Source organism: Nicotiana attenuata, unplaced genomic scaffold, assembly GCF_001879085.1.
Source record: "Nicotiana attenuata strain UT unplaced genomic scaffold, NIATTr2, whole genome shotgun sequence".
In the NCBI taxonomy this organism is placed as follows: Eukaryota; Viridiplantae; Streptophyta; class Magnoliopsida; order Solanales; family Solanaceae; genus Nicotiana; species Nicotiana attenuata.
This window is the reverse complement of record NW_017671186.1, coordinates 245,701-264,252: the sequence shown is the minus strand read 5'-3', so window position 1 is coordinate 264,252 and position 18,552 is coordinate 245,701. Positions and strand designations below refer to the sequence as shown.

Sequence of the window (18,552 nt, the reverse complement as noted above, 5' to 3'; positions counted from 1 at the left end):
GGTTGCTCGTTTTTTTTACTGCACAATAATTCTCGGTTAAAAGTTAGTTCTGGGAGATTTATTTCTGCTGCTGCTTACTGCTGTTGTTACAGCTGACAACAGTAAGATGATTTATTTCTGCTGCTGGTTACTGCAGTTGTTCAATTTCATGCAATATGTGTATTACTTAGTTCAGAAATAGTTTGGTCGAGAATATTTATGGTTGAATAGAATATGACTATGTTTGTAATCATCTTATTGTTGGGTATACCTGCTAAGTTCTTTGTTCTAGAATTAGCTTTGGTTTGAAACATGGAACAAGTTATGGTTTAGTTACTTGAATTTCATGGGTTTGAATTGGTGTATTTGTATAAAGGGACTTTCAAGGACATTCATAATAGGTATTTGCATATGCAGTATTCTGTATTGCTTTTTCTGAATTTCAGTTGTTTGTTTGAAGTTTCTTTTTAGGCAATCTGGGCTAGTGATTTGTTTGCTGCTAAAGACTAATGGTGATGTTAGATGTTGAATGACCAAAAATCAGTAAATATTGTAACCTCTGTGTAAGAGTAATATGATTAGCTGTGTTGTTATGAGGTTGAATTTGTTAAATTCCACTGCCTATTGTTGGTTATTAGAATTGGAACTTAAGTTTGCTTTCAAGATCAAATCATTATTGGACGTTATCTAATTGGCTATTGATAAGTTAAAAACGATTCCCAAAGTTGGCTTGCATAGGTATTAGTCTCGTTGTTGGCTCATTGAATTCATTTGCAACTTCAAGCTTGCTCATACGTTGTAGGGATTCGAGGTTGAGTCTTGTGCTCAGCAGCTGCAGGGCTCTGAATTTGGGCCCAATTGTAAGGCCCAATTCTGAAAGTTTACTTTGAACGAGATCCAGGCCTTTTCTTTGTTGGACCATCAGTCTTCTTGTATTAACTCAAGCCTTTTTATGTAATGAATTAGTTTTCCCTCATATAAGCCATTCTAGTTAGTTTAAAAAGAACCTTTAATTACATCTACTGTTAATTAATTAGACTATTAACTAGTTGAGGCGAGCCATATTCAATAACGTAAATAGTTTATGGCCCTCCGAACTTTAGTTTTAATACCCTTTAAAATGGAGTTGAGGTGCGCCGCGCCAAATAAAATCTTAAATGCGTGGCCCTCACTTAATTATCTCTTTTAAAATTCTTAGAACTCGAGGCGCGCCATTTAGCGAATTTTCCATGGTCCTCGCAAAGCTAAAAATGCGTAGTTGCTTTAGGCGCGTTGTTTTAATAATTTACCTTCCTAAACTCGGGTGCGCATTTATGTGACTCAAATCCAAATCTCAACAATGTTAGATAAAATATGTCGAGAGCCGCGGGTGCATTTATGTGACGGGGTTCGAGACACATTTTAAATGACGTTGCAATTTTCCTTAAAAATAATTAAATAAAGCAGTTAAAGTTTAAAATTGCACCATAGGTTGAAACATGTACTAAAATCAGATAATAGGCCGTTTATAACAGTTGAGCGACCGTGCTAGAACCACGGAACTCGGGAATGCCTAACACCTTCTCCCGGGTTAACAGAATTCCTTACCCGGATTTCTGGTTCGCGGACTGTAATACAGAGTCAATCTTTCCTCGATTCGGGATTTGAACCGGTGACTTGCGACACCATAAAATTATCCCAAGTGGCAACACTGAATTTTCAATAAATAAATCTCGTTTCGATTGTCACTTCAAGTTGAAAATAACTCCCTTATACGCCATTTTACGGGGGTGTAGGAAAAAGGAGGTGTGACAGTTACAGTACGTTTTGTAGGATGAATTTGATAAGGAGCTTTAGTTGTTCGATGATGGATTATAGTTCCTAGTTAAGGTGAATCATATCGAGAGCTTATGTATTACCGTTATAGGATTAGGGTAGCCTATTTAAGCTGAATTATAATGATGGCTTCCAAAGTATTGCTAATAGAGTATAGGGTGTTACATAAGTTAAATCATATGGATAGTTTAGGATTATCCTTATCAGGATATAGATTGTTACATAAGCTAAATTGTATGAATAGATTTTTGTCAATCATCTATGGGTTGTAAGTTCTCATTAAGATGAATCACGTTGGTATCCTGCAAGCGACCATTTATGGGTTATAGCAGAATCATGTTGATAGATTGTCGGTTATTGGTAATGGGTTATAGTACGTTATCTAAGATGAATCATATGATATCTTTAAGGTGATCGTTGATGAGTTATAGATCTCTACCTAAGGTAAATTGTATCGACAGTTTTAGATTATTGGGTTATGGTGTCGTGCTTAAGATGAATGGTGTTACTAGCCTTATGTGACGGTTATAAATTATAGATCATATGTAAGATGAATCATATCGTTGGCCTCCAGAATTACCATCATTGAGATATAGCACTTTACTTAAGATGAACTGTATCAAAATAGATGTCCAAAGGTTTTTCGGAGAATAAGATCATTTAAGCAATATTGTGAAGTGTCATTGATTGCCTATTAGTATAAAAGGTTTCTCTACTCTTATCATCATTGAGGATTCTTATGCATTATGTTCAGACAACCTAGTCTCTGTATAAGTATCAAGTTTCCATAGCGCAATGTAGAGTTCCTTTTGCTTGTCGATAATGTTAGACTCCCTTTCATAGAAGCTTATACGTTATACGTTAAGAAAAATTTATCCACAAGTTTACAGTTTCAATATATCATATATGTGTTCAGATTCCGAAGGTCTGGAGTTAACGGTCATAAGGGCATTAGTATGTAATGGCCCTATCTTTTACCCCCTTTTGGCATGAATCTGCCTCAATAGAATTTTTTCTAAGGAAAAGCTTAATGAAACATCACGTTTAAATACTCTACTCGTGAGATCATCTAGGTTCATATATTTACCTTTGGTGTTGTTCTGTCGGTTTATGTTCTATAATTAATATATATATATATATATATATATATATATATATATATATATATATATATATATATATATAGAGAGAGAGAGAGAGAGAGAGAGAGAGAGAGAGAGATCCTCAATTCACTCTAAAGATAAATATATTGGAAGTAATATCCGTAATATTGTTCAGCAGGCTGACGACTTTACGTCATTCTATATAGTTAATCGCTGGACTAACTAATGAGCCTTAGAGATACACACACACATTCCACTGCAGTTGGAAACATTATTACATTATATCTATACCACTGCAGTCGTGGATGTTATCGTTATCATATATATAGCACTGCAGTTGAGAATATTATTAGATTATATCTATACCACTACAATTGGGGACATTATTACATATATCTATATCTAGTTGGGGACATTACTATTGTATGTACGTATGTATATATACATACCGAGCTATAATTGGTTGGGAATGGCCTAATGTGGCATATCTAATGTATTATGATTACCAGCATCGAGCTATAACTAAGTGGGAATGGCCCTATGTGGCACACATAATATATTATAAGTGAAGGAATGAACCTAATTTATGATCATCACAAGTATTTTAGTGAACGATCCCAAAATGTAGCTCCACATAGCGACCCAAAGATATCATCAAGAAGACTCAAAAAAATATTTAGAATTGTAAGAGTTAATATGAGTTCATGTAGGATGTTACAGAATCTTTTGATGTATTTAGTTGATTTCATTCCATTTGTCTCTTGTATGAGTTTTTCTATTTTCACATGCTTTTCTATCTACTTTACGTATTCGATATAACCTTTCTGTATTAATGTCCCTTTGCTGGGGACACTGCATTTGTCATATTCCACATTACATGTCTCAATATACAGGTTGGCATACTTTCTCGCTAAATACTGGATATGTTCAACGGAAGGGTGGTAAGCTCCCTTTCTACCTGGAGTTGATTCAGACCCAGTGTCCTCATTGATCTTAAAATTACGGGTAGGTCGGGCATTGTCCCGACGTTGTATCAGTTGTTCAATTGTAGATATTTACAAAGGCTTCATACACAGTATTGGTGGGTTTACTTGCATTCAGTTCCACAACTATTTAATGTCTTAGACCAGTGGACATGGTGGTATATATAAGTCTTTTTCATTTTGCATTTGTGTTTCAAGTTATGGCATGTAATCTGTTACCGGTACATGTTAGTTGTATATAGAGCTTAGTCCACCCCATCCAGACTTGGGTGTGACACATGCTTCCGATCAATATTTAGTTTGATAATTTATGTTCTTATAATCTATTTCGATGGCATTTTTTGGCTGATATTGTAGCAACAACTTTTTGAGGGAGCCGCGTCCACTAGTTTGTTATTATGGTCTATATTTCATGAATATAACTTTTCCATCCCATCTACTAAGTATGCATGAGATTCCATGGAAGAGTTTACTTTGTAAAACTGCAGGAGTTTACACCCATTTGGTAGGATTCTAGACATTAAGTTGACCTAACAGAAGAAAGAAGAACTAATGGACAAAATTCAGCTTTCAACAGAACATTTCTACTTAAATAACAAATCTCCATTACTTTATTAGTGTGAATAAAAAGACTAAGTCTGGACCTAATTTATTCAATATAAAGGAAGGGATCAGGCGGAACAATTATACTATGACTGCCCAATAATTGCCTTTCAATAACAGAGACCTAAATAAAATAATTTTCAACAAGCTTCCACATATGCATCGTCTTCTTATGCTATTTCTGGGCAGTATGTGCTTCAAGATCTATGCGAAAGTTACACATGAGCTCTGGATACTTGGTGGCTGATAATTTTGGAGTTCTTTGGAGATTAGTATAGTTGACGTAGTAAAGTCCAAATCTTATGGTATATCCATCTAGCCATTCGAAATTATCAAGAAGGGACCAAACAAAGTACCCCCTTACATCTGCACCATTCTTGATGGCATTTGCCAATGAATTTAAGTAGCTATGCAAGTATTTCACTCTATGAACATCGTTCAAGGTATCCTCTATAGAAGTACTGTTCCCAGCAAAGCCTGCAACATTGCTAGTTATGTTAGTAGTTGTATCCTGACATATCAAATTGCATCTCGCTCAAGTAATTAGTTGATGAAATGTATCTCATTCTAAAGGAAAAGAATGTGAAATATTTTTCTTACCATTTTCAGTTATAAACATAGGAGTATTGTTGAATCTGTCCTTTATATACATCACAACTTTTTCAATCCCTTGTGGGTACACAAATTGCCAGTCCACTTCCCCCTGATTCATTAAAAATAATTCTTTCGCAGTGTAGAAAGTGCAAATAATAATTTACAGAATGAGATTGGAGATGAGAATACTGATATGATTTAAGGAAACATACAGGTTCCCCGATGTAGACACCGTTTCTTTGTGTAGTCGTTAAATACGAACCCTCTGACCAAGAGTTTCCATGTTCACAGGCTGAATACAAGCAATCTTTGATATAGACTGCCGAATAATGATTGATGCCAATGAAATCTAGGCCATAACTCAACATTATCAAATCACTTACTGAAAATTTTGGAAGATTAGATCCCAAAATTTGTACCATTTCTTCGGGATATCTTCCTAATATAATAGGGTCTAAAAACCTGCATGGGGGTACTTAGTCAAATATATTTGTTTACTCTCTTTCCAATGCATAAAGACCGGATCATAGAACCAAATTACTTAAATCAAAGGCTTACCAATTGGTATAAAATGATCGAGCTCTATTAGTTGCAGCTATGTCTTCTGAGGAATTGCTAAACGGTTCATACCATTCGACACCCATAGTAATGCCAATAATGCCTCCTTGACTTTTCTGAAAAGCAGCAGAAAATAGACTATATTACTGATATCTTTTTGGATCTTCTAACGAACTTACAATTTCAGAGTCGATTGAAATGAAGGAATCAAAAATGAAAGAAAGTGGGATTACTATATTATGGTGATTTGATAGGTAGCATAAAGGAGAGAGTTTTCAAGGATAAATTTTTCACTTCTAGTCTTCTAAATATACAATTTTCTTATTTACTTCACCAAAAATAGTTAGAGTCTAATTAAAATATCTTGTTTTACCTAGTGTTCCCTTTCCCTTCTTTAGACAAGCCAACAGTAGCATTGCACTAGAAGAGTAATTACTATTTCACAAGTTCTGTAAGATCATGCCATGTTGAGAGTTACCAACATTACACTAGAAGAGTAATTATTACTTCTATTTTGGACAAGTTATGCAAGATCATGCCATATTGAGAGTTGACATGATTATGGAGAAAAGGGAAAGAGTCGTCGAAAAAACCTGATATTTGGTACGGTAAATGCGGGCAGCAGCTGCATGAGATAGGATCATATTGTGTGCTGCAATGAAGGGCTCCCTTTCTGAATCCCCGCCAGCACTACAATTCCCAAATATGCCAGAGCATCGAGCTGGAGGGTAACTCCCATCTCTATATCCACTAATGGCCACGAAGCTAGCCTCATTCATCGTTATCCAATATTTAACTCTATCTCCAAAGTATTTGAAGCATATTTTTGCAAAATAGCTAAAATCATACCTGAAACAAAGCCCACCAACATGATTGTAACTTGTTCATCTTTTTGGGTTTCGATATTCTCTATAACTAGCTTTAAGTATAAGTGGGGCCTAACTACATACGGTGAAGTCCCGTAAGTTATGGACAAGTATTTGGACTAATTAAAATCTTAATGATGCGATTAAAGTGAGCATGAGTTGTACCTGGTCCACAAGAGAGTTCTGGGTTCATTGGGATGCGTGAATGTATTTATAGTACTTACTAGTTAGGAGTAGTTGAAAGTGATAAAGTGCGTCCATTGAGTTAATTAATGACTCTAGTAACTTCAATTAGTTAATATATACCTTGAGATTGAGACCTTATAAATTACTGGAGTAATCAAATGGAATGGGATGTGGATGGCTTGTAACTAATTGTGAACCTAAATGGAGTAAGTTAGAAATTGTTATAACAAGATTGATATACAAATCATGTTGGTTGATTTAATTGTATGTTCTTGATGTCATTTAAGTATTTGGAGTGCGAGGTAGATGTATGTTGAGATGTATGTCCCTTTAAAGTATTTTTATGAAAAATACATATTTCCTAAGATATAGAAATTTTTTAGAAATGTTTATATGTAGAATGCATGTTCTTATAAATGTTTTAAGATATGTAGAATGCGTGTTCATCTCAAGGATAAATGTTCAGTTGTTTTACGTGATGCACAGTCTAAAGCATTGGGCTCCTCTAAAATTGGGCTGTGACACTTACCGTATCCGTGAACTTAGCCAACCACCATATCTGTCCTCAAGTTCTTGTGGTATGTCATAATGTGTTAATGTGACAAACGGTTGGATCCCTGAAGTCATAGCAAATAACGAACTCAAAATTTTACTTCTTTTCTACATTTTGGATTATCTAATTAAAGCATAAAAGTGTTAGCATACAAGACATGCAGAACTAACCTTTCTGTAGGAGTGCATCAATGACCTTATTGTAGTGCTCAATTCCTGCCATATTAACTTTTCCAAATCTGCCCTCTGAATAAAATACAACCGACCAAAAAGAAAAAGGATTATCATCGTAAATGACAATTAGGAGTTTATTTGTTTATGATGAAGGAAAGAGAGCAGTGACAGTTATAACTTACTAGGTAGAATTCTTGTCCATGAGATAGAGAAACGAAAGCTATTCACACCCATATCTGCCATGAGTTTGATGTCCTCCTGTTTACATTTTAATACCAACCAGATCAGAACTCTTCCATTTCATGATTTACGCTTTTATATTATTGCTAATATGCTGCATTAATCTAACATTCATCCGTAAACTCTTCTGAAAATTTTATGCGCCATCTCTCATAAGTTCCCTTCATCCAATCTGGTTTAAGGAGCTTTGAAATTAGCAACAAATGCACATGTTCTTATCTGCTTTTATATGATGCTGATCATTTTTGACTCATAATATAAACTGAAACCTCCTATTTACAAAGAAGAATCTAACAACCTTGTTCACTTTTTTGTGTCAATATGCATGTATGCCTTCTGTCCAGCACAATTAGGCTGTTCACTTTTCTTATACATGAACAAAATTAATTTTGATCTCCTAAAGTCACAAATTGTTCAATCATAAATATCTCCTATCTAGTTTATTGTTGTGTGAGCAATATTTCATATAATACCATAAAAACGTTTTGAGTGAGTAGGCAAAAATTATTTAGCAAAAATCATCTAATTAATCTCAATGTCCCTCACTTTAGATTCATATCAACTGGTCTGGCATTTCACTGGGGATAAAATACAAATTGTACAAGGTTCAGAAATACATTGTCCCCCCCTACTAACACCTCTCCCAGCTATATAACTCATTTCTTATTTCTCTCATTTCTAAGTTCATCGTTCTTTCTTCATTCACTTACCAATTCTAACTCAATACGCGGTGGATAAACCTTCCCCTTTTTTGCAGTCCCTACTGACACTGCACTTATTACTTACTACCCTTGCTATAATGGATGTGAACGTAATATAAACATAAATTTCTTAAAGGTAGGTGTAACAGCTGCCTCCTGCCAATATAGTGAATTTGATTTAAACCCATATGTAGTCAAGAAGAAGGCAGAAAATTATTCTCAGTGCAATATAATATTAGAAAATTTACGTGATATATCGGAAGTATTTACATTTAGAATGGATGTATATGATTTTACTAAATTAAGCAATAGTTACGTTACCGTTCTTGGTAAAATTAAAGAAAACTACTTAATTCTATATTGATGCATCTGCCTAGCATTTTCCCTTTTAATGTTTTTAATCTAGTATGTGAAAATTATTAATAATAACCAATCATACAACCAGATGATCAATTATATATAGGACCTTAAAGTATTTGAAACAACAATATCTTATACTCCCTCCCTTTCAAATTAAATGAGGTAGTTTGACTCGGCACGGAGTTTAAGGAAAAAAAAAGACTTTTGAAATTTGAGGTATTAAAATCTTAAGGGGTAAAGCTTTGTGGGCCATGACTTTTGTGTGGTTATAAAAGCTTCTCATTAAGGGTAAAATGGGAAAAATAAGAAGTTTAAAGTTGAATTATTTTCAAATTGAGAAATGTTTCATTTATTTTGGAACAGACTAAAAAGGAAAGTACCTCATTTAATATGAAACGGAAGGAGTAGTTAAAATTGAGCATCAATCTTACAAGGAAAGAAGCCTTATAACACACACACACTACCATACAAGGAAAGAACCAAATGAATATTTAGAGAAAGAGAAAAGATATTAATCAAACAAATAAATTCCTGCTCAATCATTGTTTATTTCTAATTTCACGTGAAGTAGGGTCTAGTATAGAATAAACTTGTTTATATTTTAGGAGAGAGAAAGATTAAAATATATGGAAATGCATTCTTAGTCTAAGAAGATGACAAAAAGGTAAAACAAGATGAAAGGAAATATTCAATGAAGTAGGTAAGATATTGAGATAAACATCCAAGAAAATGTTAGCCTTTGAAATGTCCTTAAAATGCTAAGAAGCCAGTAATCCCTGACTAAGGGGCCTATGGATTCTGTTTTTTTCGGAAATTACTAATTAATTTTTGAAGCATTAATTAAAAGAAAAGAAGGGTGAGCATGAAGTAGATTACCAAATAACGATGGTAGTGATCAACAGCAACATCTCCATTGCTTCCATCCTTAACATGACCTGCAACAAGACCAGTACATGAGTTCCTTTTTCTCTAGAAACACATTAATTAATAGAATTCGTGTTGCAAACATTGAAAGAAAGAAAAATGAGATTATTTTGAAAAGCTCACCAGCATCATGGGTAAAAAACGTCCCAGTTGCTGTGGCGTTTCCCATCACTGAGGAAACGCTCNACTGATATACTTGAAAAAGAGGCCTATTTTTCTGGAATTATGAACGAGCTGAGCATTTTCTCTCTGAGTTACTTCTTTTATTTCTTCCTTCATGTTGTTATGAACTGTTGTTAGCTATTGGTGTTGGAGTCTGACCTTTGTTCCAACTCGTCACTACTTTCAACCTAAGGTTAGGTTTGTTACTTATTAAGTACATGGGTCGGTTGTACTCATACTACACCTCTGCACCTTGCATGCAGATGTTGGCCGTTGATGTTGCTGTGATTGACGGGAGCTGGATTTGAAGATGTACCTGCATTGTTGATACCCAATTTTTCCCTCATATATTTTTAACATGTGCATAGAGCAGGAAGTTGCTTGGTTGTATTGGGATGCGAGTCTCATTTTACGGCATCGGAGTGCCAATAAAGCACGAGTGGTTATGTTCGTTAAATCAGGTAAGTTGTAGATGAATAAGAGTGAATGACTCTCGAGAATGGTTTTAATGTGTTCAAGAATCTACATGTAACACTCAGGTGTTTTAAGGCTGTGTATGTGACTAAAGACAGTGTTTTCAATAGAAAATGTCAAGACTTGTGGTATTTTTATGTTGATCATGNGAGCGGTTAAAAACAGAAAGGTAAAAACAAAAAGGTAAAAACAAATGTGAGAAGAACCTGGTAAGATGAAGAGGCCGTTCCAAACAAGAAATTGCTCGACAATGAAACTTGGTCTGTTAGATGACATGACACCATGAAACCAGAATAGAAGATACAAATTGCTAAGCAGGTGTGCCAAAACACTGCAGGTTCCATGTTAGTAAGTAAAAAGTACACTGGCCTTTTTAGTGGAAATGACGAGAAGATAATTAGTTGCGGCAAGAAGAAAAAGCAACATCTCTCACGTTTAAATAGAAATAATCTAGAGAAAATAGTCAGAAATATCACAATAAGCACATGACTGTTCCACAGAAGCACCAACTAGATCTGTCGTAGTGCGAGCTGACGTAAATAAAAATTCAGCACATGCTTATCCTATCAATATCAAATCAATAGTACATTGTCTGGTCATGAGCTGCATTAATCAACCATTGACACAATAATATATTGTAACCAAAATGAGAAGGATATGTCTTTGTTTTATATTCAACATGTGAATATTTAGTTATTAGTAAACTTTGAATCTTTTAATGAGAAGCAATTAATTGTAAAAATCTTCAAGTTAATTCATGGTAGGTAAAAGACAAATTATATACATGAGAATTACTTGATCTAAATTAAAATTGGTACAATGTAAATGATAAAAGCCATATAAAAATCTTTCTTATCCCCTGTTAGGATCGAAATAATTAGGTGTCATGCGGAAGCTAGTAAAGCAAGCTTCGAACGACGATAAATCAGACAACAAGAGAGAAATATAACAAAAGAGACACAAATATTTAACGTGGTTCGGTCAACTAACCTACAACCACGACGGAGATGAGCAATCCACTATATAAAAGAGAGTACAAAATATCGAGAGAACAACCTCAGAAAGAGGCAAACACAAGTGATACACTAACACTTGTCCCGTAAAGTTCTCCCCTTAAACAAGACTCTCAAACTCCTTATGGCTACATTGTAGATGCTACTGAATGAGAATGAAGGATTCTCAATTTATAGAAGTCCAAACTTTTTCCTACTAAAAAAAAGGGACTAGCCAAATATGGAAGAATTATATTTTCCTTCTAAGAAAAGAAAACCCAATTATGATAACATGTTGCACTTTCCTTTAAGAGATAGGATAACTAAATATGGTAAGAAAATCAGGACAACACCCAATTATCCCCTTGACCTGAATTTTCCGACAAAATAAATTTGATCCACCTTCTTCGCATAACTTTCAACAGGTTGCATCTCCAAATCTCCATCACAAAGTTTTTCTCAACGTGTGTAGAACTCCGGTCAAATTTCTCAAACAAAAATCATCGTCAAATAGGCTGCGACTAGAACTAAATCCGCCAAGATGAATATGTCTCAAACCTCTATAACGACCCGACCGGTCGTTTTGAGCATTTCCATATCGTTCACCCATTTGATGTCTTGAGAAACATCATATTATGAATTATGACTTGTGTGAATCATCGATTTTGATTTTCAGGTTATTCGGAATCGATTTGGAAAAATGAACGTCATGATTGAAGCTTTAAGTTGGAAGGGTTTACCAATTTTGACTTTTTGGTATTTCACCTCGGATTGGAGTTTTGATGGTTTCGTTAGGTCCGAATGGTGATTTTAGACTTGGGCGCATGCCCGGATTTACATTTGGATGTTTCTAGAAGGTTTCGGCCCTAATTGGCGAAAGTTGGAAACTTGAAGGTTTGGAAAGTTCATAAGTTTGACTAGAAGCTGATTTTGGGGATATCGGATTCAGATTGTGGTTTCGGAAATCGGAATAGCTTCAATATGTCATTTGGGACGTGTGCAAAATTTGAGTCCATTCCGGGTTGATTTGATATTTTTCGGCGCAAGTTTCGGAAGTTGAAAATTCAAAGTTAATTTAAGTTGGATTTGAGGAAAAATTCATCATTTCGATGTTGTTATGTGTGATTTAAGGCCTCGAGTAGGTCCTTTTTGTGTTTCGAGACTTGTTGGTATGTTCGGGCGTGGTATCGAGGGGGCTCGGGCATGCTTCGGAGTGGAATGGCAGCATTTTCCTTCTTGTTTGATTGCTGGTGTATTCTGTTTTCTAGTGCCTCAATTGGTCGTCACGATCGCAAAGTATGTGATGTGATCGCGTAGAGGGAGAACTGGAGCTTGCTAGTTTCATAATCGCGATCGCGTACCTTGGAGCTGGACACTGTTCGCGTTCGTACAAATCAGACCGCGTTCGCATAGTGATGGGTTGAGAAGCTGGGGGCAGAATATTCTTCTTCGCGTTCGCACTGACCTTTTCGCGATCGCGTATTGCAGGTTCACGTGTTCATCGCATTCGTATTCTATGTTTCACGAAATGCGTAGGGTATTTTAGGGAGGCTGTTGAGTTTGTTCTTCACATTAGCGGAGCCTTGTTCACGATCGCATTGTGTATTTTCTGGGGCAGTGCTCTTCCTTCTTCGCAATTGCGAGGTTATTTCCATGATCGCGGTTCATTAATTTGCCCAGTGATTATAAATTACTCTATTTCGGGGGGTTTCGGCCATTTTAGCATTTTTGGAGCTATGGAGCTCAGATTGAGGCGATTTTTGAAGCAATTTTCATCATGTGGATTAGGGTAAGTGTCTTTACTCGTTTTTGATTTTATATCATGAATCTATCTTCGTTGCCGACATTTGATTGAAGGTTCCAAAGAGAAATTGGGGTTTTAGCCTAAAGTTTCATAGAGTGTTTTTTTGAGTTTTGAACATCGACTCGAAGTTAGATTTGGGTGACAATAGTGTGGTTTGACTCGTAATTGAATGGGTGGTCGGACATTGAGGGTTTTGTCGGGTTCCGAGGCACGGGACCGGGTTGGACTTTTTGGCCGATTTTGGTCTTTTGATTAAAGACTTGACCTTTATTGATTGGGTTTGCTTCCTTTGGCTTTATTTGATGTGTTTGAGTTGCTTTTGGCTAGTTTCGAGCCGTTCAAAGGTTGCTACACGCGGGATGGCATTTTTGGAGCATCGTTTGGCTTGCTCGGTATTGGATTTAGCTTTTTCGAGGTAAGTAACACTTCTAAACTTGGTGCTGAGAGTATGAAACCCCAAATTACGTGTTATGTGTTTGGTGTTGAAGTGACGTACATGCTAGGTGACTGGCATGTGGGCATGCACCGTGTGAATTCTGATTCCGTTATTCCTGTTGTACTGTGTAGTTACCTGAACTTATCTATAACTATGAAAGCTTTACATACTAAAGTCATTGAGCTGTGATCCATGTTAGAAACTATGTCTAGGCTTCATGCCTATTCTGTTGGGACCCACTGAGGTCATATTGCTATCAAATTACTTATTTAAATTGCAATTTCATACTCAGTCATGTTCATTAATTTTATATCATATCTCAGTCTCCGTTGCTATTTGTTGACACACCATATCATCATTTTGGTCTAGTTTCATGGCATTGTGAGCCCGAGAGACTAGAGAGATTGACGACTGAGTGAGGTCAAGTGCCTGAGTTTAAGTGATATAATAGGATCGGGTTGCACGCTGCATCATGTTATATTAATATATGTCTGGATCTGGCTTATTATGGCGCTTGGGCTGAAGGAGCTCCTTCGAACTCTATACACACCCTTAGTGAGTGCGGTTGATTTATATTGAGGGATGGATCTTCCTTGGACATGGATCTATCCTGAAGCATTTATATTTGAGGATGGATCTTCCCCAGGCTGGATTTGCCTTATACAGTACTAAGCGACTGACTGTCAGTTACTATATATATATATATATATATATATATATATATATATATATATATATATATATATATATATATATATATATATATATATATATATATATATTCGGGATGGATCTTCCCTAGGCTGGATTGGCCATATATAGTACCGAGTGGCTGAGCATGTCGAGTGGTTGAGCATGATGAGTGGAAAGTGTGAGACAGTAAGATTGAGTACTCCGAGAGTGTGAGTACATGAGTTCATCTCTGAGATACATTACATTTGACATGCACACTTGACATACAGGCATATAGATGCATTTTTCTCATGTTGTACGGTATCACGTCATTCATGACTTCTCACACATATTGACAAATAGGCATAGAGATGTATTTTACTCTTGCTATCTGGAAAAATGAAACATCTTATTTATTGTTGAAAGGATTTTTAGGAATATCACAGTTTTCAAACTTATATTTTTGGCGATTTCAGTAAAAGATTTGGGTTTTCACTGATATACTTGAAAAAGAGGCCTATTTTTCTGGAATTATGAACGAGCTGAGCATTTTCTCTCTGAGTTACTTCTTTTATTTCTTCCTTCATGTTGTTATGAACTGTTGTTAGCTATTGGTGTTGGAGTCTGACCTTTGTTCCAACTCGTCACTACTTTCAACCTAAGGTTAGGTTTGTTACTTATTAAGTACATGGGTCGGTTGTACTCATACTACACCTCTGCACCTTGCATGCAGATGTTGGCCGTTGATGTTGCTGTGATTGACGGGAGCTGGATTTGAAGATGTACCTGCATTGTTGATACCCAATTTTTCCCTCATATATTTTTAACATGCATATATATTTTCAAAAATAGTGCACATGCATTTACAAACATGCACAAGTATACCTATAATTTTGATATAATTTTAAAGGCTTTCAACCAATTTATTTCTACATTTTTACTATACAAATACCCACTAATTATCCCTCATATTATTTTTATGATGATTTAATCATCTAAATTCATCATTTATGCCCAAATGGTGTTTAAATATTTTAATCGCATTTTTTATAATTACATTTGCATTTTCTAAACTAGAATTGCATATTTTTGCAACAATAGCCCATGCATATGCATAATTATATTATCTATACAGAAAATGACTTTTTTATATTTTTATAATGTTAAGTAAGTATTTTAAATCATTTTTATGCATAAAATCATTTTTTATCATTTATTAACTATTTTTATAAATTATTTTATCAATTAATTGGGTATTTAACAAATAGCCTCTTTAATTTGGTTTAATTTCGGACCTTAGCCCAAATTATTACCCCCAGCCCAATTAAAATCATAGCTCAATACCCTGACCCAATTTTTTAACCCGCCTGACCACTCACCCTAACCCTAATCATTTTCTTCCACCCCGCCGCCCTTGACTCCCTCATCCTCTTCAACACAGACTTGGCTTCAACTCTTCATTTTCTCGATGAGCCTGCCTGTGTTCATCTCTATGTTTGTGAGTGCTGTTATCTTCATATTTATGGCTTAAACCTCTGGTTCCAAACTGGATTTTTCTCACCTCGGTTCATTTTTCAAAACCCTAGCCTCTTTCTACTCGAGTCTGTTCAGATCTTTGTAGATCTGAGATGATTTTGAGTTTATCTGATATTTCTCTTTAAAATCTTCTATTTTTATTATTATTAACCGGTTTTAGTGTTCCTCCAAAACTAGGGTTTCTTCTCTTTACGTTTCTGCAAAAGTTGTAAAAATTTTAAGTGTTTAACTCTGGTTCTCTTTACTTGTTCGACTGATTTTCATGTCTATGTTCTAATCCCTATGTTTTTTTTCTAATTATTTCACTGTTGATATTTGCTCGTTATTCCTTGGCCCTGTCAATTAACAGAGATTAAGTGATTCTTATTTGCCTAATTAGGGTTCGAAATTATATTTCTGTCGAAATTGGTATTTCTCCGCAATTTTACTTATTCTTTCCTTATTTGTGACTCATAATTGGTACTACTTGCCTTAATTATGTTACTAGCCTAATTTATGGGATTTGATTGTTTTAACCGACCCCTAGATGGTCTCTGATTTATTTGTTACCTTATTAAACCTCTAACTTGGATGTTAATTGATTCTCCCTAATTTAAGGGATATTTTTCGGATTCTGTTACATTAATTAATTGAGTTTAGCCTTTATTAACAAGTTAATTTGATTTGCATGCCTTATTTGTGAACTCTTAATTTTCTTTACCTTATTTGTTTTACTCTGCTGAATGCTATATAAACCGCGCCATTCTAATTTTTAAAAACACACGAACACACACAAAAAGATACAGAAACACCTACACACATAAACTCTTACTCTTACTCACGCACTTACAACCGTAGTTCTTTCTGTTACTTCTATTTGCTGCATTGTCTAGCCAGTTGAAAGCCAAGGCTAGACTCTTGGATTCTACTTGCCTTCACTTTCTCGTTTGCTATCTCCTTAACTGGTATGCCTCTATTTCTATTATCATTCTATATTCTATGTAGTTAAATATCAACATGCTTCTGTTTGCCCCCATATTTTCCTGTTTATTGCTCTCTTAACTAGCATGACTTATTTCCTGTTAACTTGCCCTGTCTTATATGTTAGTATGGTTAGTATACTTGAGTATATTCCTATTTGATCCATGACACTTGCTTACCTGTTTCTCAACTATTATGCCCCGATTCTGGTCCTGTTTTTATGTGTTGATAATTTACCTTAGCATGTTCATGATCAATTCATGGTTTCTGTGTACTTTTTTCAAGAATAATGTGCTTTAAATTCCTGCTTTCTTTTCTGTATAGTTGTCTGATTAGTCATTTGACTTCAGCATGTTTCTCTCTGCTAAATACCTGTCTATATGATTCCACGTAGTAATAGTTAATAAACTAAGTCAACTCCGGCAATGTGAAACCTTGTTTGACTCAATTGTGACTATGTTCTGTCTATGACTCCAGTGTTCCTGTTTTGTTGTGATTGTTTAACTACTGGTAACTATAACCGAATCAATCTGCTGAAATATGGTTTTGTTCTGTTTGCAACTTGTTTCTATTCACTTCTGAAAATAAACTTTGTTTTTTGATAAAACTATCCCCTACCCTTGTATACTGCTTTCAAACTCTTACTCTTAGCTATCTAGGGTCCTGCACCCCCAGTGTGAGCACTGCCTAGGGTCCATGAGACTCCTCCGAACTCTGACACATTGGGGTTGGCCTTCCAAACTCTTTACAAAACTATTTCTTTGAAAAGGTTCTGGTGTGAGCATTGCCTAGTGTCCTTGAGGCTCTTGGGAACTTTGACACACCAGAAGTCCATTTTCTGTTTTGTGGACTACCTGTGGACATCAGATTGCTTGCTTGGAGGCCTGGTTTCCAGGTTGACATTGGGGCTGCCAAGGCTCCCTATAGTATGATGATTTTTTATTATATTGGTCAATAACAATGTAATAATCCTTGTAAAAACATATATGGGGTTATTAGTAAAAGCTGGGGAGGGATCTTTATATATATCTTTTATCAAATTCGGGTAGAAATCATGCCTATAGGTTGTTGTGGTGATTCTTTATGTGCATGCCATTAGAAACCATGCCTATAAGACTTTTCTCATTACTTGTAATCCTAAATTTTCATACTTTGCATCCTAGAAATCCTGCTTCTAGGTCATTTATCAATTCTGCATCAAAGAACCATATTTCCAAAATCTCCCTGTGTGCATTAGTGATCACGTTTCTAGGATATTCTTTATTGAACGGGCTTGGCAACTTGTTAATGCCTTTACTCACCTAGATATCATGCCTATAGGGAATGTATAAAATCTGTCTTAATACTTAGATATCATGCCTATAGGGAATAATATCTGTAACCCGTTTCAGCACTTAGAAAGCATGCCTATAGGATTTAATGATACAATCTGCCTGTTAAAATTAGTAACTGGTTTACAGCTTAGATACCATGTCTATAGGGTTCTGCCCGACTATCACTTAGGCAAGCCTCTAGATTAATTAAAATTCTGGGTCTAAAAACTGTGATTGCTTGTTTGAAGTATGCACGGATTCAGAGTATTAACAAAATTAGTAGGCAAGCTGATAGGTACTCGTCTGCTCGCTTTAATAAAAATGTTGTATATTCTGTTTGTGCTCATTTAGATATCCTGCCTATAGGATCCTAAAATCATTTACAATTGCTCATTTGAACAGTGTGCATTTGTTTGTCTATTTGTGGAGGTTAACATGAGCCAACTTAATTGCTCCTTATGTGACAGTCCTACTTGACTTTTGTTTGTCGCTTAGTTTTCTCCTTTTAAACAACATAGGGGAGTCTAGAACCGCCTTAAATAGAGGTCCTAAACACCTCCTGAGC

General features: G+C 35.4%; 1 protein-coding gene across 1 annotated transcript; it reads right to left on the bottom strand.

The window, feature by feature from the left end:
• Positions 1-4,430: 4,430 nt before the first annotated feature.
• LOC109206510 (beta-glucosidase 18-like) lies at positions 4,431-9,818 on the bottom strand. Its single transcript, XM_019369333.1, has 10 exons — positions 9,762-9,818; positions 9,591-9,649; positions 7,596-7,671; positions 7,411-7,485; positions 7,217-7,304; positions 6,229-6,484; positions 5,636-5,751; positions 5,290-5,539; positions 5,084-5,186; positions 4,431-4,960 (listed from the first exon to the last, which is right to left on the bottom strand). Exons 1-10 carry the CDS (start codon positions 9,805-9,807, stop codon positions 4,659-4,661), a joined length of 1,371 nt encoding a protein of 456 aa, XP_019224878.1. The 5' UTR covers positions 9,808-9,818; the 3' UTR covers positions 4,431-4,658.
• Between the last annotated feature and the right edge of the window lie 8,734 nt (positions 9,819-18,552).

What these genes read in the sequence shown, in the direction of transcription:
- LOC109206510 (XM_019369333.1), bottom strand. Translation starts at nt 9,807, where the DNA reads ATGGGAAACGCCACAGCAACTGGGACGTTTTTTACCCATGATGCTG. An exon ending in TGATGCACTCCTACAGAAAG is followed by an intron (nt 7,305 to 7,410) that starts GTTAGTTCTGCA and finishes CTATGACTTCAG; the next exon opens with GGATCCAACCGTTTGTCACA. An exon ending in TTTACCGTACCAAATATCAG is followed by an intron (nt 5,752 to 6,228) that starts GTTTTTTCGACG and finishes GCTGCTTTTCAG; the next exon opens with AAAAGTCAAGGAGGCATTAT.